Source organism: Drosophila bipectinata, chromosome 4, assembly GCF_030179905.1.
Source record: "Drosophila bipectinata strain 14024-0381.07 chromosome 4, DbipHiC1v2, whole genome shotgun sequence".
Classification (NCBI taxonomy): Eukaryota; Metazoa; Arthropoda; class Insecta; order Diptera; family Drosophilidae; genus Drosophila; species Drosophila bipectinata.
The window spans coordinates 7,837,266-7,861,836 of record NC_091740.1 but is presented as its reverse complement, the minus strand read 5'-3'; the positions used below and the strand labels follow the sequence as shown (position 1 = coordinate 7,861,836).

Sequence of the window (24,571 nt, the reverse complement as noted above, 5' to 3'; positions counted from 1 at the left end):
CATCGTAAGATGGCGTCACTCACTCTGGTGTTCCCGTCGCGAGATTTTCACTGAAAAGCCGCTCGATCCGATACCATCGGGGTTTCTTACGACCGTCGCCAGTCCTTTATTTAACCGTGCCTGTAGGAGCTCCTTCTCCAGACTTGGGATCCTTTCCATGAGCGTCGCAATCTGTGTAGTCGTGGGATCCATAGTCCGTACTGCTGTTTCCACCTATGCAGTACTCATGGTTCGTTTTCTTTGGAATCTCAACTATCGCTCCTCATCTTGACCACCCGTCTTCGCCCGCTCATAAAATTCTTCAAAGCGATGATGCAGGAATCTGTTGATATATCATGGACCATCTCCAACGGGATGGCCTTTGTGGTTAAACAGGTGAACAATGCCACCAACCTTTTCTCGATGCGACGTTCAATCGTCACGTGCAACGATCCTAAATAACATTGTGTACTTTTTTTTTTAACCTTGCTTTTTTATCTTGAACCTTCTCTTTGCGAGACTTAGAAGTGTATCAAATCTTAAATTTTTAACTTAACTAACAATCATAATGACTGATACAAAGTTGAACGGCTCTTAAAATCGATTGCTGGGTTGGGAGGTCACTGCGTCTAAAGGCGGGATCCGTTGGAAACCAGAGTCAATCCTCGAGCGAGAAAATTTTAGTCGAAGACAGTTTTAGGAAATAGCCTCTTTTATTTAAAAGTTTTATTTTGCTTGTAACAGTGACACACAATTAAATTATGACACCCGAGAGACACTTTTGGCGATCCACATTGATTCTTAGAGGCTTCATGTATTATTTGAACTGTTGTTTACGAGCAACTGTATTAACATGTTCTGTTTTTGAACAAGAGTTTGGATGGTCGGTTTTATGAATGACATAAACTCCATTATAGTGTTCGATTTGCTTTGTAGCTGTTCTAAGCCCCGTTGAGCGCTTCGTGGGTTAGGCTTTCCATTCCAGATCGTAGAGCATCAGCATAGGAGAAGCCGTTAGTGGTGCTAATGGAGGACAAAAGACGACTGGCGTAGTTTCTGATTAATTACGCGGCAGTAATATCAGCTCCGATTTCTTTACTACCACTTGTAGGCCCTTGGTACTTTTCAGCTGTTACGTGTAGTAGTTTTTAAAATAGTCCAGTTAATTGGACACGACTCGGAAGTGCTCTTCACTTGTTTCATAAATGTTGCCTTTGATAATTTTTGCCTACGAACTCAACACCGGGGTTTCAGAGCTTTTCTCCCTGACATAGATTGAAGGGGGCTCGGGTTTTTTTTGCAGTGCCTTGCGCGTTGTTTTTCCCCAACCTCCGCCATTAGGGAACTGGCTGGTTGGAACTATCTGTTGTTATTGGATTTGCATTGTTCTTTAACGATCTTCTGAACGCGGTTAGTTTTTGTTTTGTTGCCTGCCGGACTTACTCTGGGGGCTTAGCTTGCGCTTAATTTAAATGTAGCGATCTATTTCATCCTGTGTCGCCGGTCTGCTTTGACACATTCCGAAGGTTGTAGGTGCTTTTAATTGCCGATTTTTCCATTTCGGTATCTCGGGTTGAAAAGTAAGAGTAGAAGGCCTTTTTTTGGTTATCTAAGTTTCTACGCTCTATTTGATTGTTGCTCATTGATCAACTTTTAATTTTTTTTTTTGTTTTTTTTTTCGATCTATTTCAGCATCAGCTCGCATTTCTGTATTCATCATAAAGCTTTAAGGCCCAGACGACCGAGGGGCGCTCGAGAAACGAATAATTAGTTAATAGTAAGCTAGTTGTAATATATTAAGCTAGAAGGAGTTAGTAAGGAAATTTATAATTCTATACTTTAATTCTAAAGCAGAGGTCGGCACGGCCCTATCTCGGGGGCATAGGAAATTTCTCTGCCCGAGCTCTGCCACACACATGTGTGAAACGTCATGCACACAGCCTACTTTCTGCTATTCGTTACTAACACTAATGCGGTAAAATCATATCAATGTATTGGGGTGCCGATCCCTGTTCTAAAGTATAAATTCTATACTTTTTATACACTTGCAGAGGGTATTATAATTTTGTAATAATTTTTGTATAATTTTGTGCAACGCAGTGAAGGAGACATCTCCGACCCTATAAAGTATATATATTCTTGATCAGGATCACCTCCTGAGTTGATATGAGCATGTCCGTCGGTACGTCTGTCTGTCCGTCTGTCTGTCCGTTTCTACGCGAACTAGTCTCTCAGTTTTAAAGCTATCGTCTTGAAACTTTGCACACACTTTTCTTTCCTTTGCACGCAGTATATAAGTCGGAACGGCCCGGATCGGCCGACTATAGCCTATAGCTGCCATATAACTGATTGATCGGAAATGGTATAACTTTGACGTTTTTCAAGTTAGAGAGAAAACTTCGATTTCTTCGACAATGGCTGTCCGGTAGTTAACTGCTTGTACTCCACGTTGAAGAACTCCTCTTGAGCGTGCGTAAAGATCTTAGCTCGTGCATATTGTAGCTCCCACGCCGTTAGGAATGGTGAAAGTCGATTCCTCTCAAGAAGACGATGAACGAAGCGAAAGCAGTAGCTGACTATCCTTAATAAACGGGACCATGAGGAGGATTTGTTGATCATACAAGATAGCGAAGATAGCGATAGCGATCCGTCGTCGGAAATGTGTAGATTAACTTTCGTTTCAGCCTTCATCTCTAGGCAGGCCTCTTCTTCTGTCGACAGAACAAACTTAGCTTTAACAGGTGGCCAAGCTGAACGTGACTGAGATAGCCAAGGTGGTCCATTCGACCATATTTGATGATCCACGAGGTCCTTTGGCAGTACTCCTCGCGATGCGCAGTCTGCGGGATTATCACCACTTTGAATATGTTGCCAGCAGCTGCGTGGGAAAACCTCTAGAATTTCAGCAGTGCGGTTGCAAACATAGGTGTTCCAAGTCCTAGGCGGAGAAGATAGCCAATGCAGGAATATTTCAGAGTCTGACCAACAATTGATTCTGGAAATAGGAACAGTTAATGATTGCTTGACCAGATAAATCAGTTTAGAGCGTAAATGAGCTGCGTTTAACTCTTGTCGCGGAATAGAGATAGGCCTAATAGGGGCTACGCGAGTTTTAGCCATAATCAGTTTGACAGCATATCCATTGTTGACTTCGACGCGGCTATAGATGACGGCAGCATACGCTTGAGATGATGCATCAGCAAATCCGTGCAGTTCCATTTCTTGATGTAGTGCAGATATGTAGCGAGGAACTCGACAAGTTTCCAATAAATGCATTTCCGATACAAACTGTTGCCATCGTGTACATAATTGCTGCGGTAGTACTTCATTCCAATCGACAGAACTTAGCCAACTATCTTGAAATAGGATCTTCAGAAAAACAACAGTTGGCGAAAGCAAACCCAGCGGGTCGTAGATCTTGGCTAGTTCTGAAAGCAATATGCGTTTAGTAAGAGCAGTTGTAAATGCGGGGGTTTCTAATTTGAAGAAAATATAGTCCGGTTTTGGTTCCCAACACAATCCCAGGACTTTAACAAATCGAAATGAGCGGTCTTCCTCTAAATCCTCTGGTGGATACTCACAAATCTCCTTTGGCAACGACTTTAAAAGGGCGTAACAGTTTGAGCTCCACTTTCGCAATTTGAATTGAGCTTCGCTAAGAAGCAGAATCAATTCATCTTTGAGTGCAATGAGATCCTTGATGTTGTCGCATCCAGTAGGAATATCATCAACGTACGCGTCTCTGTTGAGCACGACAGCAGCGGTGGGATACAATTCGGCATAGTCATTCGAGAGCTGTTTAAGAACTCGAACTGCAATAAACGGCGATGAAGCTAATCCATATGTTACTGTTACAACAGTCGATAATGATCCAGCGTAGCGTTTTCATCCTTCCTCCAAACTATGCGTTGGTACTGTGTATGTTCGTCCGACACCAAAATGCCTCTAAACATCTTCTCGATGTCTGCACAAAATACATAACGATGCTGACGAAATCGAAGGCATACTCCAATTAAGTCCCTTTGAATAGGTGGTCCTATATGCAGTCGCGAATTAAGAGAATGACCCGTGGAATCCTTTCCAGAGCCGTCAAATACCACTCGCCAACGTGTGGTAGTACTATCTGGCTTAAAAACTGCATGGTGTGCCAAATAGTTGTAGCGTGCGGGATCCTCACCGCCTGCAGCAGCCGGAATCAATACCATATGTCCTCGATTTAAATAATCATCCATGAAATCCACATATTGTTTTTTGAGTGCGGGGAATCTTCTAAATTTCCTTTCCAAAGCGGCGAAGCGGTTTAAAGCCTGTGGCAAAGTGGAGCCAATTGGCGTGCGGGGCTCCTTGAATGGGTATTGAACAATATAAACACCATCTTCTCTACGAGCATGTGTTTTCAGAAAATGTTGTTCGGCGGGATCACTGGCGTCTATCGTTCTTTTACTCGGATGCACTTGTTCCATGTCCATAAATGAGCGAACTAAGGAATCCAAATCTTCATAAGCGTGATGAACTTGTGCGTGCGTAGATGCTTCGTTACAATCAGTATAGCTGCCTGTAATAACCCATCCAAAATTAGTATGCAGTGCGATGGGGTATTCGATACCAAACTCTCGGCGATGTCCAGTATATAAGTTCCACAGCTGATCAGCGCCTAAGATAACGTCGATTTTCCCCGGAGATCCAAACGTCGGGTCAGCTAGCGGTAGGCTGCGAATCTTGGTCCAAATAGTTGCATTTAATTTGACCTGCTGAGCCGGGTTAGCACCTAAACCAACTACCGAAAGGCGGGCATGCGTGCGAGGAATTCCGATCCTTTGGATAAAGGACTCAGATACCATGGTTATTGTTGATCCAGTATCGAGCAATAACCTACATGAGGTCTCGTTTCCCCATGTGTCAATTACATCGGCGACAACAGTTGGCAGTAGGGCTGGATTGTTGGCCCTCCCCAAAATATGATGGCTAACAGCGGCAGTATTCGTATCAGCGGCAGTCGAGTGCGCAGGTGCCACAGGAACCGATCTTGCTTCAATCGGGTGTACTAACGTGTGATGCTTAGCGTTGCACTGACGTCAAGTGTTCGATGAATTACAATCCCTGACTTGATGCGATCGACTCAAGCAGTTGAAGCATAATTTTGTATCCTTGGAGAAGGTGCGGCGGCTGACTACATCCAGTGCCTTGAATTCATTGCATGAATATATAGAATGCTGTCCTTGGCAATATATACATTCGCGAGACGACTGAGTTGATCCACTGGCATGAAAGGCGGCTTGGCGGCGTCTACTCTGGGCTGGTCTTGAGGGTTGCATTGCGGGTAAATCCTGACAAGACTCCAAAGTATCACAATGAGCGAAAAGAAGGCAAACAGATCATCTATGGGGACGTCTTCAGTGGCCGATATACTACAGTTGGCCCAAGCTTGTTTAATTTCTGAACCTAACTTTGAGGTTGTTTTGTCCCTTAAATAGGCGTTCCACTGTACTTGAAAGTAGAATGTTCGACTGGTCCTGTCCATGATCTTGACCTCCCATGTCCTTGATGGCGTTACTAAAAATAGCATGCGCGGCGTAGAACTTGTCTTCGTATTCGGGTATGTCCAATCTAGGGTCTTCATATCCCTCCTCCAAGTGAAATTCCACTAAATCATCTGAGAGCTCCATCAAGTGGTTGAAAGTGGCGACCAAACGCTCCAGCTTGAATTGTAATGTTTCCACATTTTCACATCTTTGTAAAAAACTCCACAGCACTGTTGAGGGTGCGCGTTATTTGCCCCTTGCAGGCACCTCGTTCTTGAATCGTTCTATGCATTATCGCGTTCATGACAAAAAAGCGGTAAATTTGTCTCCAATGTTCACAAAAGTAAATGCACAAATAAACGCAGGCATCCGGCTCGAAGGACCAAAATTTGTTATGTTTTGAATAGTGGACTGTATTATGGTTTTTATTATAGTTTTATGCATTTATTTTCACTATTTAGCGGGTTTACAATGTTTTTAAGCGGGGTTGCTAACAGCGAGCGGTTGCGGTTAATGTCAACTAGAGAATGCGGCCGGCTTGCAAAACGTGCAGAAAAAGAAGTGAAAAACGATCGCGTGATGTTCTAATACTAACGCATTGCACTGCAATTTCGGCTATGCGTGTGAGCTTAAAGCTCCCAAATGGTAAACAAGACAATGATGTGCGCAAAAATAGGTACGATAATAAGAAATTAATTAACAAGTAAAGAAGCAAATGTAATACTATTTAAATGCAAAATAAAGACGAACTAGTTCTCAACACCGGGGTTTCAGAGCTTTTCTCCCTGACATAGATTGAAGGGGGCTCGGGTTTTTTTTTGCAGTGCCTTGCGCGTTGTTTTTCCCCAACCTCCGCCAGTAGGGAACTGGCTGGTTGGAACTATCTGTGTTATTGGATTAGCCTTGTTCTTTAACGATCTTCTGAACGCGGTTAGTTTTTGTTTTGTTGCCTGCCGGACTTACTCTGGGGGCTTAGCTTGCGCTTAATTTGAATGTAGCGATCTATTTCATCCTGTGTCGCCGGTCTGCTTTGACACATTCCAAAGGTTGTAGGTGCTTTTAATTGCCGATTTTTCCATTTCGGTATCTCGGGTTGAAAAGTAAGAGTAGAAGGCCTTTTTTTGGTTATCTACGTTTCTAAGCTCTATTTGATTGTTGCTCATTGATCAACTTTTAATTTTTTTTTTTGTTTTTTTTTTTCGACACACACTTTTCTTTCCTTTGCACGCAGTATATAAGTCGGAACGGCCCGGATCGGCCGACTATAGCCTATAGCTGCCATATAACTGATTGATCGGAAATGGTATAACTTTGACGTTTTTCAAGTTAGAGAGAAAACTTCGATTTCTTCGACAATGGCTGTCCGGTAGTTAACTGCTTGTACTCCACGTTGAAGAACTCCTCTTGAGCGTGCGTAAAGATCTTAGCTCGTGCATATTGTAGCTCCCACGCCGTTAGGAATGGTGAAAGTCGATTCCTCTCAAGAAGACGATGAACGAAGCGAAAGCAGTAGCTGACTATCCTTAATAAACGGGACCATGAGGAGGATTTGTTGATCATACAAGATAGCGAAGATAGCGATAGCGATCCGTCGTCGGAAATGTGTAGATTAACTTTCGTTTCAGCCTTCATCTCTAGGCAGGCCTCTTCTTCTGTCGACAGAACAAACTTAGCTTTAAAAGGTGGCCAAGCTGAACGTGACTGAGATAGCCAAGGTGGTCCATTCGACCATATTTGATGATCCACGAGGTCCTTTGGCAGTACTCCTCGCGATGCGCAGTCTGCGGGATTATCACCACTTTGAATATGTTGCCAGCAGCTGCGTGGGAAAACCTCTAGAATTTCAGCAGTGCGGTTGCAAACATAGGTGTTCCAAGTCCTAGGCGGAGAAGATAGCCAATGCAGGACTATTTCAGAGTCTGACCAACAATTGATTCTGGAAATAGGAACAGTTAATGATTGCTTGACCAGATAAATCAGTTTAGAGCGTAAATGAGCTGCGTTTAACTCTTGTCGCGGAATAGAGATAGGCCTAATAGGGGCTACGCGAGTTTTAGCCATAATCAGTTTGACAGCATATCCATTGTTGACTTCGACGCGGCTATAGATGACGGCAGCATACGCTTGAGATGATGCATCAGCAAATCCGTGCAGTTCCATTTCTTGATGTAGTGCAGATATGTAGCGAGGAACTCGACAAGTTTCCAATAAATGCATTTCCGATACAAACTGTTGCCATCGTGTACATAATTGCTGCGGTAGTACTTCATTCCAATCGACAGAACTTAGCCAACTATCTTGAAATAGGATCTTCAGAAAAACAACAGTTGGCGAAAGCAAACCCAGCGGGTCGTAGATCTTGGCTAGTTCTGAAAGCAATATGCGTTTAGTAAGAGCAGTTGTAAATGCGGGGGTTTCTAATTTAAAGAAAATATAGTCCGGTTTTGGTTCCCAACACAATCCCAGGACTTTAACAAATCGAAATGAGCGGTCTTCCTCTAAATCCTCTGGTGGATACTCACAAATCTCCTTTGGCAACGACTTTAAAAGGGCGTAACAGTTTGAGCTCCACTTTCGCAATTTGAATTGAGCTTCGCTAAGAAGCAGAATCAATTCATCTTTGAGTGCAATGAGATCCTTGATGTTGTCGCATCCAGTAGGAATATCATCAACGTACGCGTCTCTGTTGAGCACGACAGCAGCGGTGGGATACAATTCGGCATAGTCATTCGAGAGCTGTTTAAGAACTCGAACTGCAATAAACGGCGATGAAGCTAATCCATATGTTACTGTTACAACAGTCGATAATGATCCAGCGTAGCGTTTTCATCCTTCCTCCAAACTATGCGTTGGTACTGTGTATGTTCGTCCGACACCAAAATGCCTCTAAACATCTTCTCGATGTCTGCACAAAATACATAACGATGCTGACGAAATCGAAGGCATACTCCAATTAAGTCCCTTTGAATAGGTGGTCCTATATGCAGTCGCGAATTAAGAGAATGACCCGTGGAATCCTTTCCAGAGCCGTCAAATACCACTCGCCAACGTGTGGTAGTACTATCTGGCTTAAAAACTGCATGGTGTGCCAAATAGTTGTAGCGTGCGGGATCCTCACCGCCTGCAGCAGCCGGAATCAATACCATATGTCCTCGATTTAAATAATCATCCATGAAATCCACATATTGTTTTTTGAGTGCGGGGAATCTTCTAAATTTCCTTTCCAAAGCGGCGAAGCGGTTTAAAGCCTGTGGCAAAGTGGAGCCAATTGGCGTGCGGGGCTCCTTGAATGGGTATTGAACAATATAAACACCATCTTCTCTACGAGCATGTGTTTTCAGAAAATGTTGTTCGGCGGGATCACTGGCGTCTATCGTTCTTTTACTCGGATGCACTTGTTCCATGTCCATAAATGAGCGAACTAAGGAATCCAAATCTTCATAAGCGTGATGAACTTGTGCGTGCGTAGATGCTTCGTTACAATCAGTATAGCTGCCTGTAATAACCCATCCAAAATTAGTATGCAGTGCGATGGGGTATTCGATACCAAACTCTCGGCGATGTCCAGTATATAAGTTCCACAGCTGATCAGCGCCTAAGATAACGTCGATTTTCCCCGGAGATCCAAACGTCGGGTCAGCTAGCGGTAGGCTGCGAATCTTGGTCCAAATAGTTGCATTTGATTTGACCTGCTGAGCCGGGTTAGCACCTAAACCAACTACCGAAAGGCGGGCATGCGTGCGAAGAATTCCGATCCTTTGGATAAAGGACTCAGATACCATGGTTATTGTTGATCCAGTATCGAACAATAACCTACATGAGGTCTCGTTTCCCCATGTGTCAATTACATCGGCGACAACAGTTGGCAGTAGGGCTGAATTGTTGGCCCTCCCCAAAATATGATGGCTAACAGCGGCAGTATTCGTATCAGCGGCAGTCGAGTGCGCAGGTGCCACAGGAACCGATCTTGCTTCAATCGGGTGTACTAACGTGTGATGCTTAGCGTTGCACTGACGTCAAGTGTTCGATGAATTACAATCCCTGACTTGATGCGATCGACTCAAGCAGTTGAAGCATAATTTTGTATCCTTGGCGAAGTTGCGGCGGCTGACTACATCCAGTGCCTTGAATTCATTGCATGAATATATAGAATGCTGTCCTTGGCAATATATACATTCGCGAGACGACTGAGTTGATCCACTGGCATGAAAGGCGGCTTGGCGGCGTCTACTCTGGGCTGGTCTTGAGGGTTGCATTGCGGGTAAATCCTGACAAGACTCCAAAGTATCACAATGAGCGAAAAGAAGGCAAACAGATCATCTATGGGGACGTCTTCAGTGGCCGATATACTACAGTTGGCCCAAGCTTGTTTAATTTCTGAACCTAACTTTGACAGCAAAATATAAATGAGCCATACATCGCGGCTGTCACAGTTCAGCGCATGTAAGCCTCGAATGCATTCATCGGCCGAGTCAATTACCTTGCGTAATTCTGCAATATTCGAATTGTTAGCGGTTGGCAACGATAAAAAATTCTGAACAAACGATCGAGCGATGAGCGACCTTTTATTATAACGATTTTCTAATTTTTCCCATGCGTCTTGGTAATTATCATTACAGACGGCAATATGTTTAATTAGGGACAGTGCTTCTCCCTCCAGATATGATTTGAGATAATGAAACTTTTGGCACTTGGAGAGCTTTTCGTTACTATTTACTGAGCTTAAGAACAAATCACTAAACTAGCTCCAATCCTCATATTTACCAGAAAATGTGGGAATCCGAATTTTCTCAAACCTTAAATCAGCAGTTCCCGATGAAGTATAAATTTTCTCCAAAAGGTTGTTTTGTCCCTCAAATAGGCGTTCCACTGTACTTGAAAGTAGAATGTTCGACTGGTCCTGTCCATGATCTTGACCTCCCATGTCCTTGATGGCGTTACTAAAAATAGCATGCGCGGCGTAGAACTTGTCTTCGTATTCGGGTATGTCCAATCTAGGGTCTTCATATCCCTCCTCCAAGTGAAATTCCACTAAATCATCTGAGAGCTCCATCAAGTGGTTGAAAGTGGCGATCAAACGCTCCAGCTTGAATTGTAATGTTTCCACATTTTCACATCTTTGTGAAATCTCCACAGCACTGTTGAGGGTGCGCGTTATTTGCCCCTTGCAGGCACCACGTTCTTGAATCGTTCTATGCATTATCGCGTTTATGACGAAAAAGCGGTAAATTTGTCTCTAATGTTCACAAAAGTAAATGCACAAATGCGGGTTTACAATATTTTTAAGCGGGGTTGCTATCAGCGAGCGGTTGCGGTTAATGTCAACAAGAGAATGCGGTCGGCTTGCAAAACGTGCAGAAAAAGAAGTGAAAAACGATCGCGTGATGTTCTAATACTAACGCATTGCACTGCAATTTCAGCTATGCGTGTGAGCTTAAAGCTCCCAAAATGTTAACAAGGCAATGATGTGCGCAAAAATAGGTACGATAATAAGAAATTAATTAACAAGTAAAGAAGCAAATGTAATACTATTTAAATGCAAAATAAAGACGAACTAGTTCTCAACACCGGGGTTTCAGAGCTTTTCACCCTGACATAGATTGAAGGGGGCTCGGGTTTTTTTTGCAGTGCCTTGCGCGTTGTTTTTCCCCAACCTCCGCCAGTAGGGAACTGGCTGGTTGGAACTATCTGTGTTATTGGATTAGCCTTGTTCTTTAACGATCTTCTGAACGCGGTTAGTTTTTGTTTTGTTGCCTGCCGGACTTACTCTGGGGGCTTAGCTTGCGCTTAATTTGAATGTAGCGATCTATTTCATCCTGTGTCGCCGGTCTGCTTTGACACATTCCAAAGGTTGTAGGTGCTTTTAATTGCCGATTTTTCCATTTCGGTATCTCGGGTTGAAAAGTAAGAGTAGAAGGCCTTTTTTTGGTTATCTAAGTTTCTACGCTCTATTTGATTGTTGCTCATTGATCAACTTTTAATTTTTTTTTTGTTTTTTTTTTCGATCTATTTCAGCATCAGCTCGCATTTCTGTATTCATCATAAAGCTTTAAGGCCCAGACGACCGAGGGGCGCTCGAGAAACGAATAATTAGTTAATAGTAAGCTAGTTGTAATATATTAAGCTAGAAGGAGTTAGTAAGGAAATTTATAATTCTATACTTTAATTCTAAAGTATAAATTCTATACTTTTTATACCCTTGCAGAGGGTATTATAATTTTGTAATAATATTTGTATAATTTTGTGCAACGCAGTGAAGGAGACATCTCCGACCCTATAAAGTATATATATTCTTGATCAGGATCACCTCCTGAGTTGATATGAGCATGTCAGTCGGTACGTCTGTCTGTTCGTCTGTCTGTCCGTTTCTACGCGAACTAGTCTCTCAGTTTTAAAGCTATCGTCTTGAAACTTTGCACACACTTTTCTTTCCTTTGCACGCAGTATATAAGTCGGAACGGCCCGGATCGGCCGACTATAGCCTATAGCTGCCATATAACTGATTGATCGGAAATGGTATAACTTTGACGTTTTTCAAGTTAGAGAGAAAACTTCGATTTCTTCGACAATGGCTGTCCGGTAGTTAACTGCTTGTACTCCACGTTGAAGAACTCCTCTTGAGCGTGCGTAAAGATCTTAGCTCGTGCATATTGTAGCTCCCACGCCGTTAGGAATGGTGAAAGTCGATTCCTTTCAAGAAGACGATGAACGAAGCGAAAGCAGTAGCTGACTATCCTTAATAAACGGGACCATGAGGAGGATTTGTTGATCATACAAGATAGCGAAGATAGCGATAGCGATCCGTCGTCGGAAATGTGTAGATTAACTTTCGTTTCAGCCTTCATCTCTAGGCAGGCCTCTTCTTCTGTCGACAGAACAAACTTAGCTTTAACAGGTGGCCAAGCTGAACGTGACTGAGATAGCCAAGGTGGTCCATTCGACCATATTTGATGATCCACGAGGTCCTTTGGCAGTACTCCTCGCGATGCGCAGTCTGCGGGATTATCACCACTTTGAATATGTTGCCAGCAGCTGCGTGGGAAAACCTCTAGAATTTCAGCAGTGCGGTTGCAAACATAGGTGTTCCAAGTCCTAGGCGGAGAAGATAGCCAATGCAGGACTATTTCAGAGTCTGACCAACAATTGATTCTGGAAATAGGAACAGTTAATGATTGCTTGACCAGATAAATCAGTTTAGAGCGTAAATGAGCTGCGTTTAACTCTTGTCGCGGAATAGAGATAGGCCTAATAGGGGCTACGCGAGTTTTAGCCATAATCAGTTTGACAGCATATCCATTGTTGACTTCGACGCGGCTATAGATGACGGCAGCATACGCTTGAGATGATGCATCAGCAAATCCGTGCAGTTCCATTTCTTGATGTGGTGCAGATATGTAGCGAGGAACTCGACAAGTTTCCAATAAATGCATTTCCGATACAAACTGTTGCCATCGTGTACATAATTGCTGCGGTAGTACTTCATTCCAATCGACAGAACTTAGCCAACTATCTTGAAATAGGATCTTCAGAAAAACAACAGTTGGCGAAAGCAAACCCAGCGGGTCGTAGATCTTGGCTAGTTCTGAAAGCAATATGCGTTTAGTAAGAGCAGTTGTAAATGCGGGGGTTTCTAATTTGAAGAAAATATAGTCCGGTTTTGGTTTCCAACACAATCCCAGGACTTTAACAAATCGAAATGAGCGGTCTTCCTCTAAATCCTCTGGTGGATACTCACAAATCTCCTTTGGCAACGACTTTAAAAGGGCGTAACAGTTTGAGCTCCACTTTCGCAATTTGAATTGAGCTTCGCTAAGAAGCAGAATCAATTCATCTTTGAGTGCAATGAGATCCTTGATGTTGTCGCATCCAGTAGGAATATCATCAACATACGCGTCTCTGTTGAGCACGACAGCAGCGGTGGGATACAATTCGGCATAGTCATTCGAGAGCTGTTTAAGAACTCGAACTGCAATAAACGGCGATGAAGCTAATCCATATGTTACTGTTACAACAGTCGATAATGATCCAGCGTAGCGTTTTCATCCTTCCTCCAAACTATGCGTTGGTACTGTGTATGTTCGTCCGACACCAAAATGCCTCTAAACATCTTCTCGATGTCTGCACAAAATACATAACGATGCTGACGAAATCGAAGGCATACTCCAATTAAGTCCCTTTGAATAGGTGGTCCTATATGCAGTCGCGAATTAAGAGAATGACCCGTGGAATCCTTCCCAGAGCCGTCAAATACCACTCGCCAACGTGTGGTAGTACTATCTGGCTTAAAAACTGCATGGTGTGCCAAATAGTTGTAGCGTGCGGGATCCTCACCGCCTGCAGCAGCCGGAATCAATTCCATATGTCCTCGATTTAAATAATCATCCATGAAATCCACATATTGTTGTTTGAGTGCGGGGAATCTTCTAAATTTCCTTTCCAAAGCGGCGAAGCGGTTTAAAGCCTGTGGCAAAGTGGAGCCAATTGGCGTGCGGGGCTCCTTGAATGGGTATTGAACAATATAAACACCATCTTCTCTACGAGCATGTGTTTTCAGAAAATGTTGTTCGGCGGGATCACTGGCGTCTATCGTTCTTTTACTCGGATGCACTTGTTCCATGTCCATAAATGAGCGAACTAAGGAATCCAAATCTTCATAAGCGTGATGAACTTGTGCGTGCGTAGATGCTTCGTTACAATCAGTATAGCTGCCTGTAATAACCCATCCAAAATTAGTATGCAGTGCGATGGGGTATTCGATACCAAACTCTCGGCGATGTCCAGTATATAAGTTCCACAGCTGATCAGCGCCTAAGATAACGTCGATTTTCCCCGGAGATCCAAACGTCGGGTCAGCTAGCGGTAGGCTGCGAACCTAAACCAACTACCGAAAGGCGGGCATGCGTGCGAAGAATTCCGATCCTTTGGATAAAGGACTCAGATACCATGGTTATTGTTGATCCAGTATCGAGCAATAACCTACATGAGGTCTCGTTTCCCCATGTGTCAATTACATCGGCGACAACAGTTGGCAGTAGGGCTGGATTGTTGGCCCTCCCCAAAATATGGTGGCTAACAGCGGCAGTATTCGTATCAGCGGCAGTCGAGTGCGCAGGTGCCACAGGAACCGATCTTGCTTCAATCGGGTGTACTAACGTGTGATGCTTAGCGTTGCACTGACGTCAAGTGTTCGATGAATTACAATCCCTGACTTGATGCGATCGACTCAAGCAGTTGAAGCATAATTTTGTATCCTTGGCGAAGGTACGGCGGCTGACTACATCCAGTGCCTTGAATTCATTGCATGAATATATAGAATGCTGTCCTTGGCAATATATACATTCGCGAGACGACTGAGTTGATCCACTGGCATGAAAGGCGGCTTGGCGGCGTCTACTCTGGGCTGGTCTTGAGGGTTGCATTGCGGGTAAATCCTAACAAGACTCCAAAGTATCACAATGAGCGAAAAGAAGGCAAACAGATCATCTATGGGGACGTCTTCAGTGGCCGATATACTACAGTTGGCCCAAGCTTGTTTAATTTCTGAACCTAACTTTGACAGCAAAATATAAATGAGCCATACATCGCGGCTGTCACAGTTCAGCGCATGTAAGCCTCGAATGCATTCGTCTGCCGAGTCAATTACCTTGCGTAATTCTGCAATATTCGAATTGTTAGCGGTTGGCAACGATAAAAAATTCTGAACAAACGATCGAGCGATGAGCGACCTTTTATTATAACGATTTTCTAATTTTTCCCATGCGTCTTGGTAATTATCATTACAGACGGCAATATGTTTAATTAGGGACAGTGCTTCTCCCTCCAGATATGATTTGAGATAATGAAACTTTTGGCACTTGGAGAGCTTTTCGTTACTATTTACTGAGCTTAAGAACAAATCACTAAACTAGCTCCAATCCTCATATTTACCAGAAAATGTGGGAATCCGAATTTTCTCAAACCTTAAATCAGCAGTTCCCGATGAAGTATGAATTTTTATGAATTGCTTGAATTGTAATGTTTCCACATTTTCACATCTTTGTGAAAACTCCACAGCACTGTTGAGGGTGCGCGTTATTTGCCCCTTGCAGGCACCACGTTCTTGAATCGTTCTATGCATTATCGCGTTCATGACAAAAAAGCGGTAAATTTGTCTCTAATGTTCACAAAAGTAAATGCACAAATAAACGCAGGCATCCGGCTCGAAGGACCAAAATTTGTTATGTTTTGAATAGTGGACTGTATTATGGTTTTTATTATAGTTTTATGCATTTATTTTCACTATTTAGCGGGTTTACAATGTTTTTAAGCGGGGTTGCTATCAGCGAGCGGTTGCGGTTAATGTCAACAAGAGAATGCGGCCGGCTTGCAAAACGTGCAGAAAAAGAAGTGAAAAACGATCGCGTGATGTTCTAATACTAACGCATTGCACTGCAATTTCGGCTATGCGTGTGAGCTTAAAGCTCCCAAATGGTAAACAAGACAATGATGTGCGCAAAAATAGGTACGATAATAAGAAATTAATTAACAAGTAAAGAAGCAAATGTAATACTATTTAAATGCAAAATAAAGACGAACTAGTTCTCAACACCGGGGTTTCAGAGCTTTTCACCCTGACATAGATTGAAGGGGGCTCGGGTTTTTTTTGCAGTGCCTTGCGCGTTGTTTTTCCCCAACCTCCGCCAGTAGGGAACTGGCTGGTTGGAACTATCTGTGTTATTGGATTAGCCTTGTTCTTTAACGATCTTCTGAACGCGGTTAGTTTTTGTTTTGTTGCCTGCCGGACTTACTCTGGGGGCTTAGCTTGCGCTTAATTTGAATGTAGCGATCTATTTCATCCTGTGTCGCCGGTCTGCTTTGACACATTCCAAAGGTTGTAGGTGCTTTTAATTGCCGATTTTTCCATTTCGGTATCTCGGGTTGAAAAGTAAGAGTAGAAGGCCTTTTTTTGGTTATCTACGTTTCTAAGCTCTATTTGATTGTTGCTCATTGATCAACTTTTAATTTTTTTTTTTGTTTTTTTTTTCGATCTATTTCAGCATCAGCTCGCCTTTCTGTATTCATCATAAAGCTTAAAGGCCCAGACGACCGAGGGGCGCTCGAGAAACGAATAATTAGTTAATAGTAAGCTAGTTGTACAATATTAAGATAGAAGGAGTTAGTAAGGAAATTTATGATTCTATACTTTAATTCTAAAGTATAAATTCTATACTTTTTATACCCTTGCAGAGGGTATTATAATTTTGTCCAAAAGTGTGCAACGCAGTGAAGGAGACATCTCCGACCCTATAAAGTATATATATTCTTGATCAGGATCACCTCCTGAGTTGATATGAGCATGTCCGTCGGTACGTCTGTCTGTCCGTCTGTCTGAAACTTTGCACACACTTTTCTTTCCTTTGCACGCAGTATATAAGTCGGAACGGCCCGGATCGGCCGACTATATCCTATAGCTGCCATATAATTGATTGATCGGAAATGGTATAACTTTGACGTTTTTAAAGTTAGAGAGTTCAAATTTGACATGAGAGCATTTTTTGGAAAATCATTACGACATGCCAAATTTCATAAGGATCGGCCGACTATATCCGTTAGCTGCTATATAACTGAACGATCGGAAATGACCCAACTTTCGTGTGTTTGAAGATAGAAAGTTGGAACCTGGTACAGATTCTATTTTTGGTCAGTTGATCCAACCTACCAAATTTCATTAGGATCGGCCGACTATATCTTAAAGCTGCCATATAACTGAACGATCGGAATTGACCCAACTTTTGTGTTTTTTAAGAGAGAAAGCTGTAACTTGGTACAGATTTTTTTTTGGTCAGTTAATCCGACCTGACCATATCTTATAGCTGCCGATCGAACGATCGGAAATGGTTTTTGGTAGAAATACCAACTTTGGTATTTTTGAAGATAGAAGTTTGGGACTTTTTTTTAGATTTTATATTATAATAAATTGGGATATATTATCATATTTTTATAAGGATCGGCCAACTGTATCCGATGTTTGCGATATATATCCGGTTTAACTGCAAGGGTATATCAACTTCGGCTCCGCCAGAAGTTAGCTTTCCTTTCTTGTTTAGGTTCGTGTTGTGCATATGTCAAACTACAACGGGTAAGGAATAGAGGACTTAAGTTTCTAGTCCTTCTATTAGGAATGTTTAAATTTAAGCGTGTTAGTTAATGCTGGCTATCTAAATCCCCATTAATTGGGTTATGCAGAAAAACTACACCAAGCAGTGTCCTACGATTTGTTAAGCTAAGTCAAGGTAAGTTTATAAGTCTACTATTATAAGATGGAAGGTGAAGATTTGCATCCCAATTTAGACCCCTAAGAGAAAAAGTTAAAAAATTCTTTTATACGGATTCTATGCAGTCCTGATGAACTCCATATTGGGGACTCCAGACACATGAACTGTACTCCAGTATCGGACGGACCAAAGAAATGAATTATGTTTTGGTTATATATGGGTCATTAAATTCTTTTGACCACCTTTTAATAAAACCAAGGACTCCTTTAGCCTTATTAACGTCTTATAGGAGGCCGAGATCATTAACCTGGGTTAATTTTTCTAAGGAAATCCCATAGAGAGTATACGTAGCCTGCAGGGGGCAAGAACGATAAAAGCTTGTATTTTGATCCATTAAGTATTAAATCGTTAGCTAAACACCATATTTAATAGTTACCAAGGTCAGAGTGAAGACTGCATTGGGCAGGATTTGTACTAAAAACAAAGCTTTACATCATCTGCATACATAAGAACTAGAGAGTTCGTTAAACCAGGGGGCAAGTCATTTGTAAAAAGAGTAAATAACAACGGGCCAAGATGACTTCCTTGAGGGACGCTATATGTAGGACGAACCAGACGGGAATGTATGTTTTGTGCAAGACTCTTTGTGTCCTTCCATTTAAGTAGCTGGAGATGCACGTTAAGAGGTCTGTAGAAAATCCCAGCATATTCAGTTTACTCAACAAGAGAGAGTAATCACTCACTCTTGAATCAAATGCTTTGCTAAAGTCTGTGTAAATTACATCGGCTTGATATCCCTTACGAAAGCCATCTATGACATTGGAATAAAATTCCAATAAATTCGTCGTGGTGGAGCGACGCTTAATAAAGCCATGCTGACAAGGAGAGATGATCGAAGAGCAAAGGTGTTGCAGATGGGGAGTAATTAATTTTTCAAATAACTTTGGAATTGCCGACAATTTAAAGATGCCTCTGTAATTGGAGGCATCGGAGTTTTTCCCCTTTTTTATGAAAGGGAATTATGAAAGATTCCCTCCACTTGGGGGGAAAAATCGAGGTTTCCAAAGATAAGTTGAAAAGTATTAGAAGAGGTTTGCACAGAGCCCTGGCACAGTACTTTAGAACATAGCCTGGTTCTCCATCAGGGCCTGGCGAATAAATGGGTTTGACCTTTAGAAGATCAGATAATAAGCTATTCCCGGTGAAAAACAGACAGAAAATAAGATTTGCTGATTGAATGTTGTATGCAAAGGCAATCTGTAAATTTAGGCGGAGAATAAGTTGTTTGAAAAAATTCTTCGAATAGATCGGCAATGGCCTGATAAGAGATCGCAGATAAATTTCTAAACGTAAGCAGTGGTGGGAATGATACATGTATACGCTTTGTGTTTACAAAATTATAAAACTGAATCGGATCCTGAGTAAATTGCATCCAGCAGCGATTATATCGCTATAATTATAATAAGCGGAAACATTCAGCGTTATGCACGGTAAAATTTGGCTGAGCTAGTAGATATCTTGAGAAATCAATACTACTGCAGGTTTTTTTATATTTTAGTAAGAGTCTATTTTTAGTATTTTTTAGTATTTTTTTTATTTTTATTTTTAGTGAGGCACCTTGTAAACCAAGAAGGATTTGTTGAAGCGGACGGATATTTCAATGGCACACAGGAGTCAAAAAATGTATTTAAAGTACAGTAAAATTATTCAAATGTGGCAATAAGATCGATGCATGGCAGAATATCGGACCAATCATGTGTATCGATAGGGCTATTATGTTTGTGAAAAACAGCTTTACGGAAACAGCGAATCTTATTTGTCACGCATGGAGCCATCTGATGGATACCAGGAATGGTTTCGATTGAGACCTTCAGCGTGGGGTGATAAGAGTCCTTTGGGGTTGAAAGGGGGAAAGCTCTGGAGAGAGCGGTACCATCGGGATAAGTCTAAAAGCCGACCTAACATGGTTTTTAACATATCCGAACAGGCTGAATTTCTAACATGGTTCATTTGACCTAAGGACTTGTCAAACATGCCTGCGGTGAAGTCATGGTGAGTTTTAAGTGATAAAGATGGTGAGTTATCGACGTTGGACCACTTTAATTCTGGGATATTAAAGTCGCCCACAGCGACGAGCTGGTCACGATCAGTCATAACATTAAAAACGGATTGAATAGCGAACAACTGCTGTCAATATGTGGGCGGTTCAGACGAAGGCGGTATATATGAACATATAATGTATAAAGATTTCACGGACAAGATAATTTAAATACAAATAGCTCCACCCTCCCTTCGCTGACATCGAACCCTTCTAAAAGTGGTGTACTTACTTAGAAAAACTTCGGAGCTAAATTTCTCCGGCTTTCTGTAATTTTAACCAAGTTTCAGTTAAGGCTATAATATGGGATGCAAAGAAAGAACTATCGGAATATAGTTTGGGGATACATGTTGGGCTACATAACCCCCTAGTATTCTGATAGGTAAGTGTTAGTGGCGATACTAGTTTTTTGGGTTAATGGACGAAGAAGAGGTGGAAGGTTGGTCAGTGGTTCTAATATGTGGAAGTTTCACTCATACTGGTTTTAAAACTTTTTTCTTTACAGTACTAGGCTGATGTTCTTGGACGAAATTATTCTTTGGACAAAAACTGGATGAACAAAACATCTAGAACATCAGAATCTTGAAAAAAGACGTGCGCCTTACATAATTATATTTAAATTTCGCTCTGTCCTCCACCTTTGTATCGGCTTTAGTTTTTGGCTATGATATAAGCCAAGATATTAATATCTAAAGTATGAGGGGCAAGCCAAGAAACAAATATATGTTTCAATGGAGGAATCACCTGTAAGGGTTTTGGTGTCGCAGGTACGAGAACTGCAGCATCAGTCGATGCCGGTGGTCCGGACTGTGGAATACCCCGTTGGGTGACTTTAACGGGGGTTTCATTCACTATTACCTGTGGTATCCCTTGAAGGGATGCCACGGGGGTGATTGTCGGACAATTAATCATTTGTCTGGCCCTTGGGGTGGCCAGAGATCGGCTGCGCTACTGTCGTTACCGATCACAAACAGCGGATTTCTTACGCTTAGGTGACTCATTTAGCAGCTGAAGGCCGCTAAACTGAGTATCAAGCCCACAGAGCTGGTCATTGATTTTACGAAAACCAGTGATCAACTCTTTAAATCCATGGTAGGCTGGTAGGCTGGGATGAGGAGATTGTCTTGTTACAGGACTTCATAGAACACACCAATTTAAATTCCATATTATTAATAAACAAAACAAAATTATTATATAAAAAGTTAAAAAAAACACTATACCTCGAACCACTGTGCCAAATAGGAAGCCGAAACGGGAGCTTTGGAGAGTACAAAGGAAAAATGCAGAAATAGAGATAAGACGGGTATGAAGCAGAGCTGAGCTATGCTTGGCATTGAATTTAAACACATTATTAATTCGCCTCCAAATATACCGCAGCACACGCGAAGCGATACGGTTAAGTTAAAACTTAAGATTCTCAATAAATTCGATTCACGAGCGAGTAAACACCGGTTTACCAATATTTATAAACGCAATATTTATATAAATGCAACGCGGACTGTTCGCTTAAGAAAAAGAGAGAGAAGTGAAGAGTTGAGAGAAGAGTTTAACATGTCACATCTATTGTATTAAGCTTGTCTATTGCTTTTATTATTTTGTAGTTCAGCGTCTGTTCGCTTATATTCGGTTACCCCAGAACTGCAATTTTTTCAGTTTTTCCGGAACCCGCGCAAAGCACGTCCGCTCAGTTCGGTAGTTAAAATTGTATGTGTACTTATTCAAACTATTCAGCCGTATATTGGCTTCCAGTCTGTCGTCTGGCAGGGGACCCATTATTGTCTGCATTGGCTGTGCCCTTCGCAACTTTCAAATGCGGCAGTCAGTCCTTCCGTAGCTGCTTCCGTAAGCTCGTTATCCAGAACTTCTTTCGTATCTCGCCTATGATGGCATCCTGGTTCTGAAGCCCCATATTCTCGAGGTAGTAGCGTACTACCATCTCCATCAGCGTGTGTCTGTGGGACAGTATAATAGAGCGCCGAGCACTGTATCGTAGTGTCGATCCTTCAATTCTATCGTCGTCTAGATAGGACAGTCTATACTCCTCCCTGTCGACATCGTCGGACAAATCGTTGAACCCAAGCTGTGGTCCTTAATAGCCGGTTGTAGTTTAAAAATCTCTAAGATACAAAGAAACCGTTAAAGTCAAACTCATGGTATGTCTTCCTCGTCGGTTTCTCCCGTGCGGCAACTCTTTGGCCAATACTCTTCCGGTTCTCGTAGGAACGCAGGTCTGCATAACCATCGGGACTCTCGACTTAGGTCGACAGAGCGTTGCAGTCAGGTTGCCGTTTCCCTACCACGGCCGTCCCTTTATGTTGACTATTAGCGATACGCCATTGCAGCGAACGCCGACAGTCCAGTACCAAAGAAGTAGCAGGGACATCGGAACTCACTCACATCACTCTCTCTTTGGCCAATACTCTTCCGGTTCTCGTAGGAACGCAGGTCTGCATAACCATCGTGACTCTCGAATTAGGTCGACAGAGCGTTGCAGTCAGGTTGCCGTTTCCCTACCACGGCCGTCCCTTTATGTTGACTATTAGCGATACGCCATTGCAGCGAACGCCGACAGTCCAGTACCAAAGAAGTAGGAGGGACATCGGAACTCTCTCACATAGTTCATCTATTGCCGCCAGCTCTCGAAAGCTGCGGCAAGCTCGGTTGGCAACGGCCCATCCCAGGTGACTCCTCTCCGCCAAATCTCTCGCATCAGTAGCTTGGCGGTTACCATGTAGTAGCTGCTCAAAAACTCGATCGGATCAAAGGTGGAATCGCTTAGCTGAGGAACTCCATTTGGGAGGGACTCGTTCCCCGTTTATCACGATGCTGGGAGACGGATGGTATTTGACACTGAATTTGAAGTCATCTGTGACCGGATGCCAATACATGCCCAATAAGTTTTGCTAGAATTCGGTCCACTCGACGTTCTAGTTGCTGCCTAGCGGTTTTGTGGCTCTGAACACTCTCGTTGAAGTGCCAGAAAGCCGGCACAGATCGAATCCGGCTTTGGCATGTATTTCTCTTTGTCGTCCAAGTAGTAGTACTCATCTATGGACATGACCGCCCGGGAAACACATTCCAGAAACACATTGATTCCTTGAAGGAACCTTGGAGGTCTTATGGTCTTCACGTACTCCGCTGAGTATGGCAAACATGCTACTCAAAACGTCATCACAGCCATCTCGTAAATCTCCGGGTTCTTTCGGTCATCTTCATACCTCCACAGGAATTCCTGTGCGCATCTCTCCTATGACCGTATTATACTTGTTTGCAACATCTCCTTTTTGTCCGCACAGACTCTTATGTCTCTTTCCCTAGAGTGGAAAAAGACAGCCCTACAGTCACTCGCAACATTTTGTTCTGAGAGGATAGGAAAAAGAATAAAACGGCACCACTCTTCTGAAGGCCTCTCAGAACAGTGTTGTCGTTTTATCTTTTTTCCGGACAGATCTGTCCGGTTTTTAACTGCGTCAGCCGGAAAAAAATTTTAAACATCTCTTAGCCCTTTATCTGCCCTTTTCTTATTTTCGCCTGGCCTTTTTTATCCGCTTTTTTTTATGTGCTTTTTTAAGTGCTGAAAAGTAATCCAAATGTACATTACTTTTATATCGATAGCAGCACTTTTAAATTAATGCAACCCTGTTTTAATCGTAAATCGTAAATGTTTTAATCGATATACAGTGCTACAATTGTTACTTTTATTGTGAAATTTGTGGGGGAAAGATGCCAAAAGAAATTTACAAGCAAAAGGTTCGTGATTTATGGCTAAATCAGCCGGATCTGGTGCAGTGGATGTGTCGTGTAAATGCAGAAGTTGAGCGTGTTTTTAGCCAAGCTAATTTGGTAAAAACCAAATTGCGCAACCGACTGAAAATAGAAACTTTAAATGCGATTTTATCGATCAGGTAAATATTTTAATAATCTTTTGTTCCACAAATTTATTTAAATTGTTTTTTTCTTCTTTAGGTTTGGGCTACGCCGGAAAGGCGTATGTTGCCATGAATATGAAATTCCTCTGGCTCTGGCTCTCATTTTCCAAAAACCCTGCGCTTCTCAGGCTTGTTGCATGGGAAATGGAAGTGTTTCTCACTGTGGGATTCGTAGGCTGCGGCATACGCTTACGTTGACTGATGACCTCGTGCAGATCCCGTCTCTGGCTGGCCCGTAGATCCCTCCTGTGGCCACCGTCTGACTGTTGTGACCGTCTGGGGCTACCGGCTTCGTCATGCAGGAAATAGTGATACTTCCTCTGGCATCTGTAGACGTTGCATACACGGCTCCTCTGGCAGAACCGTGCCATGTGCCCGGTGTCAAGGCACGCGAAACAGCTTCGATGTTTCCTGACAAACTCCATCCGCGTCTTGACAGTGGCGTGATTGAACGGCTTGCTATCCTCAACAACGTGTTGCCTTTCACACATGAGGCAACCTCTGGGGTGGTCGTTGAACCCATGTCGGCGATAAGCTTACAGTTGTACAGCATATACTTCGTGTGACTTGTTGCCCTATTGCCACATCACCTAGCCCCCAAGGGTGGCGGCAAGCTTCTACTCAATTGTGGCGGTAACTGTTCATCGTAAGATGGGGTCACTGACTTTGGTAGTCCTGCTGACAGATTTTCACTCAAGAGCTGCCTTTCCGCACCGCTCATACCGACGCCGCTCGACCCGATAATAACGGGATTTCTGGTTGCGTCGCCTGTCCCTCATTCACCCTTGC

General features: G+C 42.7%; 3 protein-coding genes across 3 annotated transcripts; all 3 read right to left on the bottom strand.

Annotated features, from left to right (window-relative positions):
- Positions 1 to 2,364: 2,364 nt before the first annotated feature.
- On the bottom strand, positions 2,365 to 5,645 carry LOC122322135 (uncharacterized). The gene is made up of 2 exons (XM_043213576.2): positions 5,468 to 5,645; positions 2,365 to 3,791 (listed from the first exon to the last, which is right to left on the bottom strand). Exons 1-2 carry the CDS (start codon positions 5,643 to 5,645, stop codon positions 2,365 to 2,367), a joined length of 1,605 nt encoding a protein of 534 aa, XP_043069511.2.
- A 2,648-nt stretch (positions 5,646 to 8,293) lies between these two features.
- LOC138926890 (uncharacterized) lies at positions 8,294 to 9,283 on the bottom strand. Its single transcript, XM_070282497.1, has one exon. It carries the CDS (start codon positions 9,281 to 9,283, stop codon positions 8,294 to 8,296), a length of 990 nt encoding a protein of 329 aa, XP_070138598.1.
- A 2,757-nt stretch (positions 9,284 to 12,040) lies between these two features.
- On the bottom strand, positions 12,041 to 16,364 carry LOC122322133 (uncharacterized). The gene is made up of 2 exons (XM_043213574.1): positions 16,289 to 16,364; positions 12,041 to 13,467 (listed from the first exon to the last, which is right to left on the bottom strand). The coding sequence occupies exons 1-2, from the start codon at positions 16,362 to 16,364 to the stop codon at positions 12,041 to 12,043; spliced, it is 1,503 nt and encodes a 500-aa protein (XP_043069509.1).
- Positions 16,365 to 24,571: the final 8,207 nt, after the last annotated feature.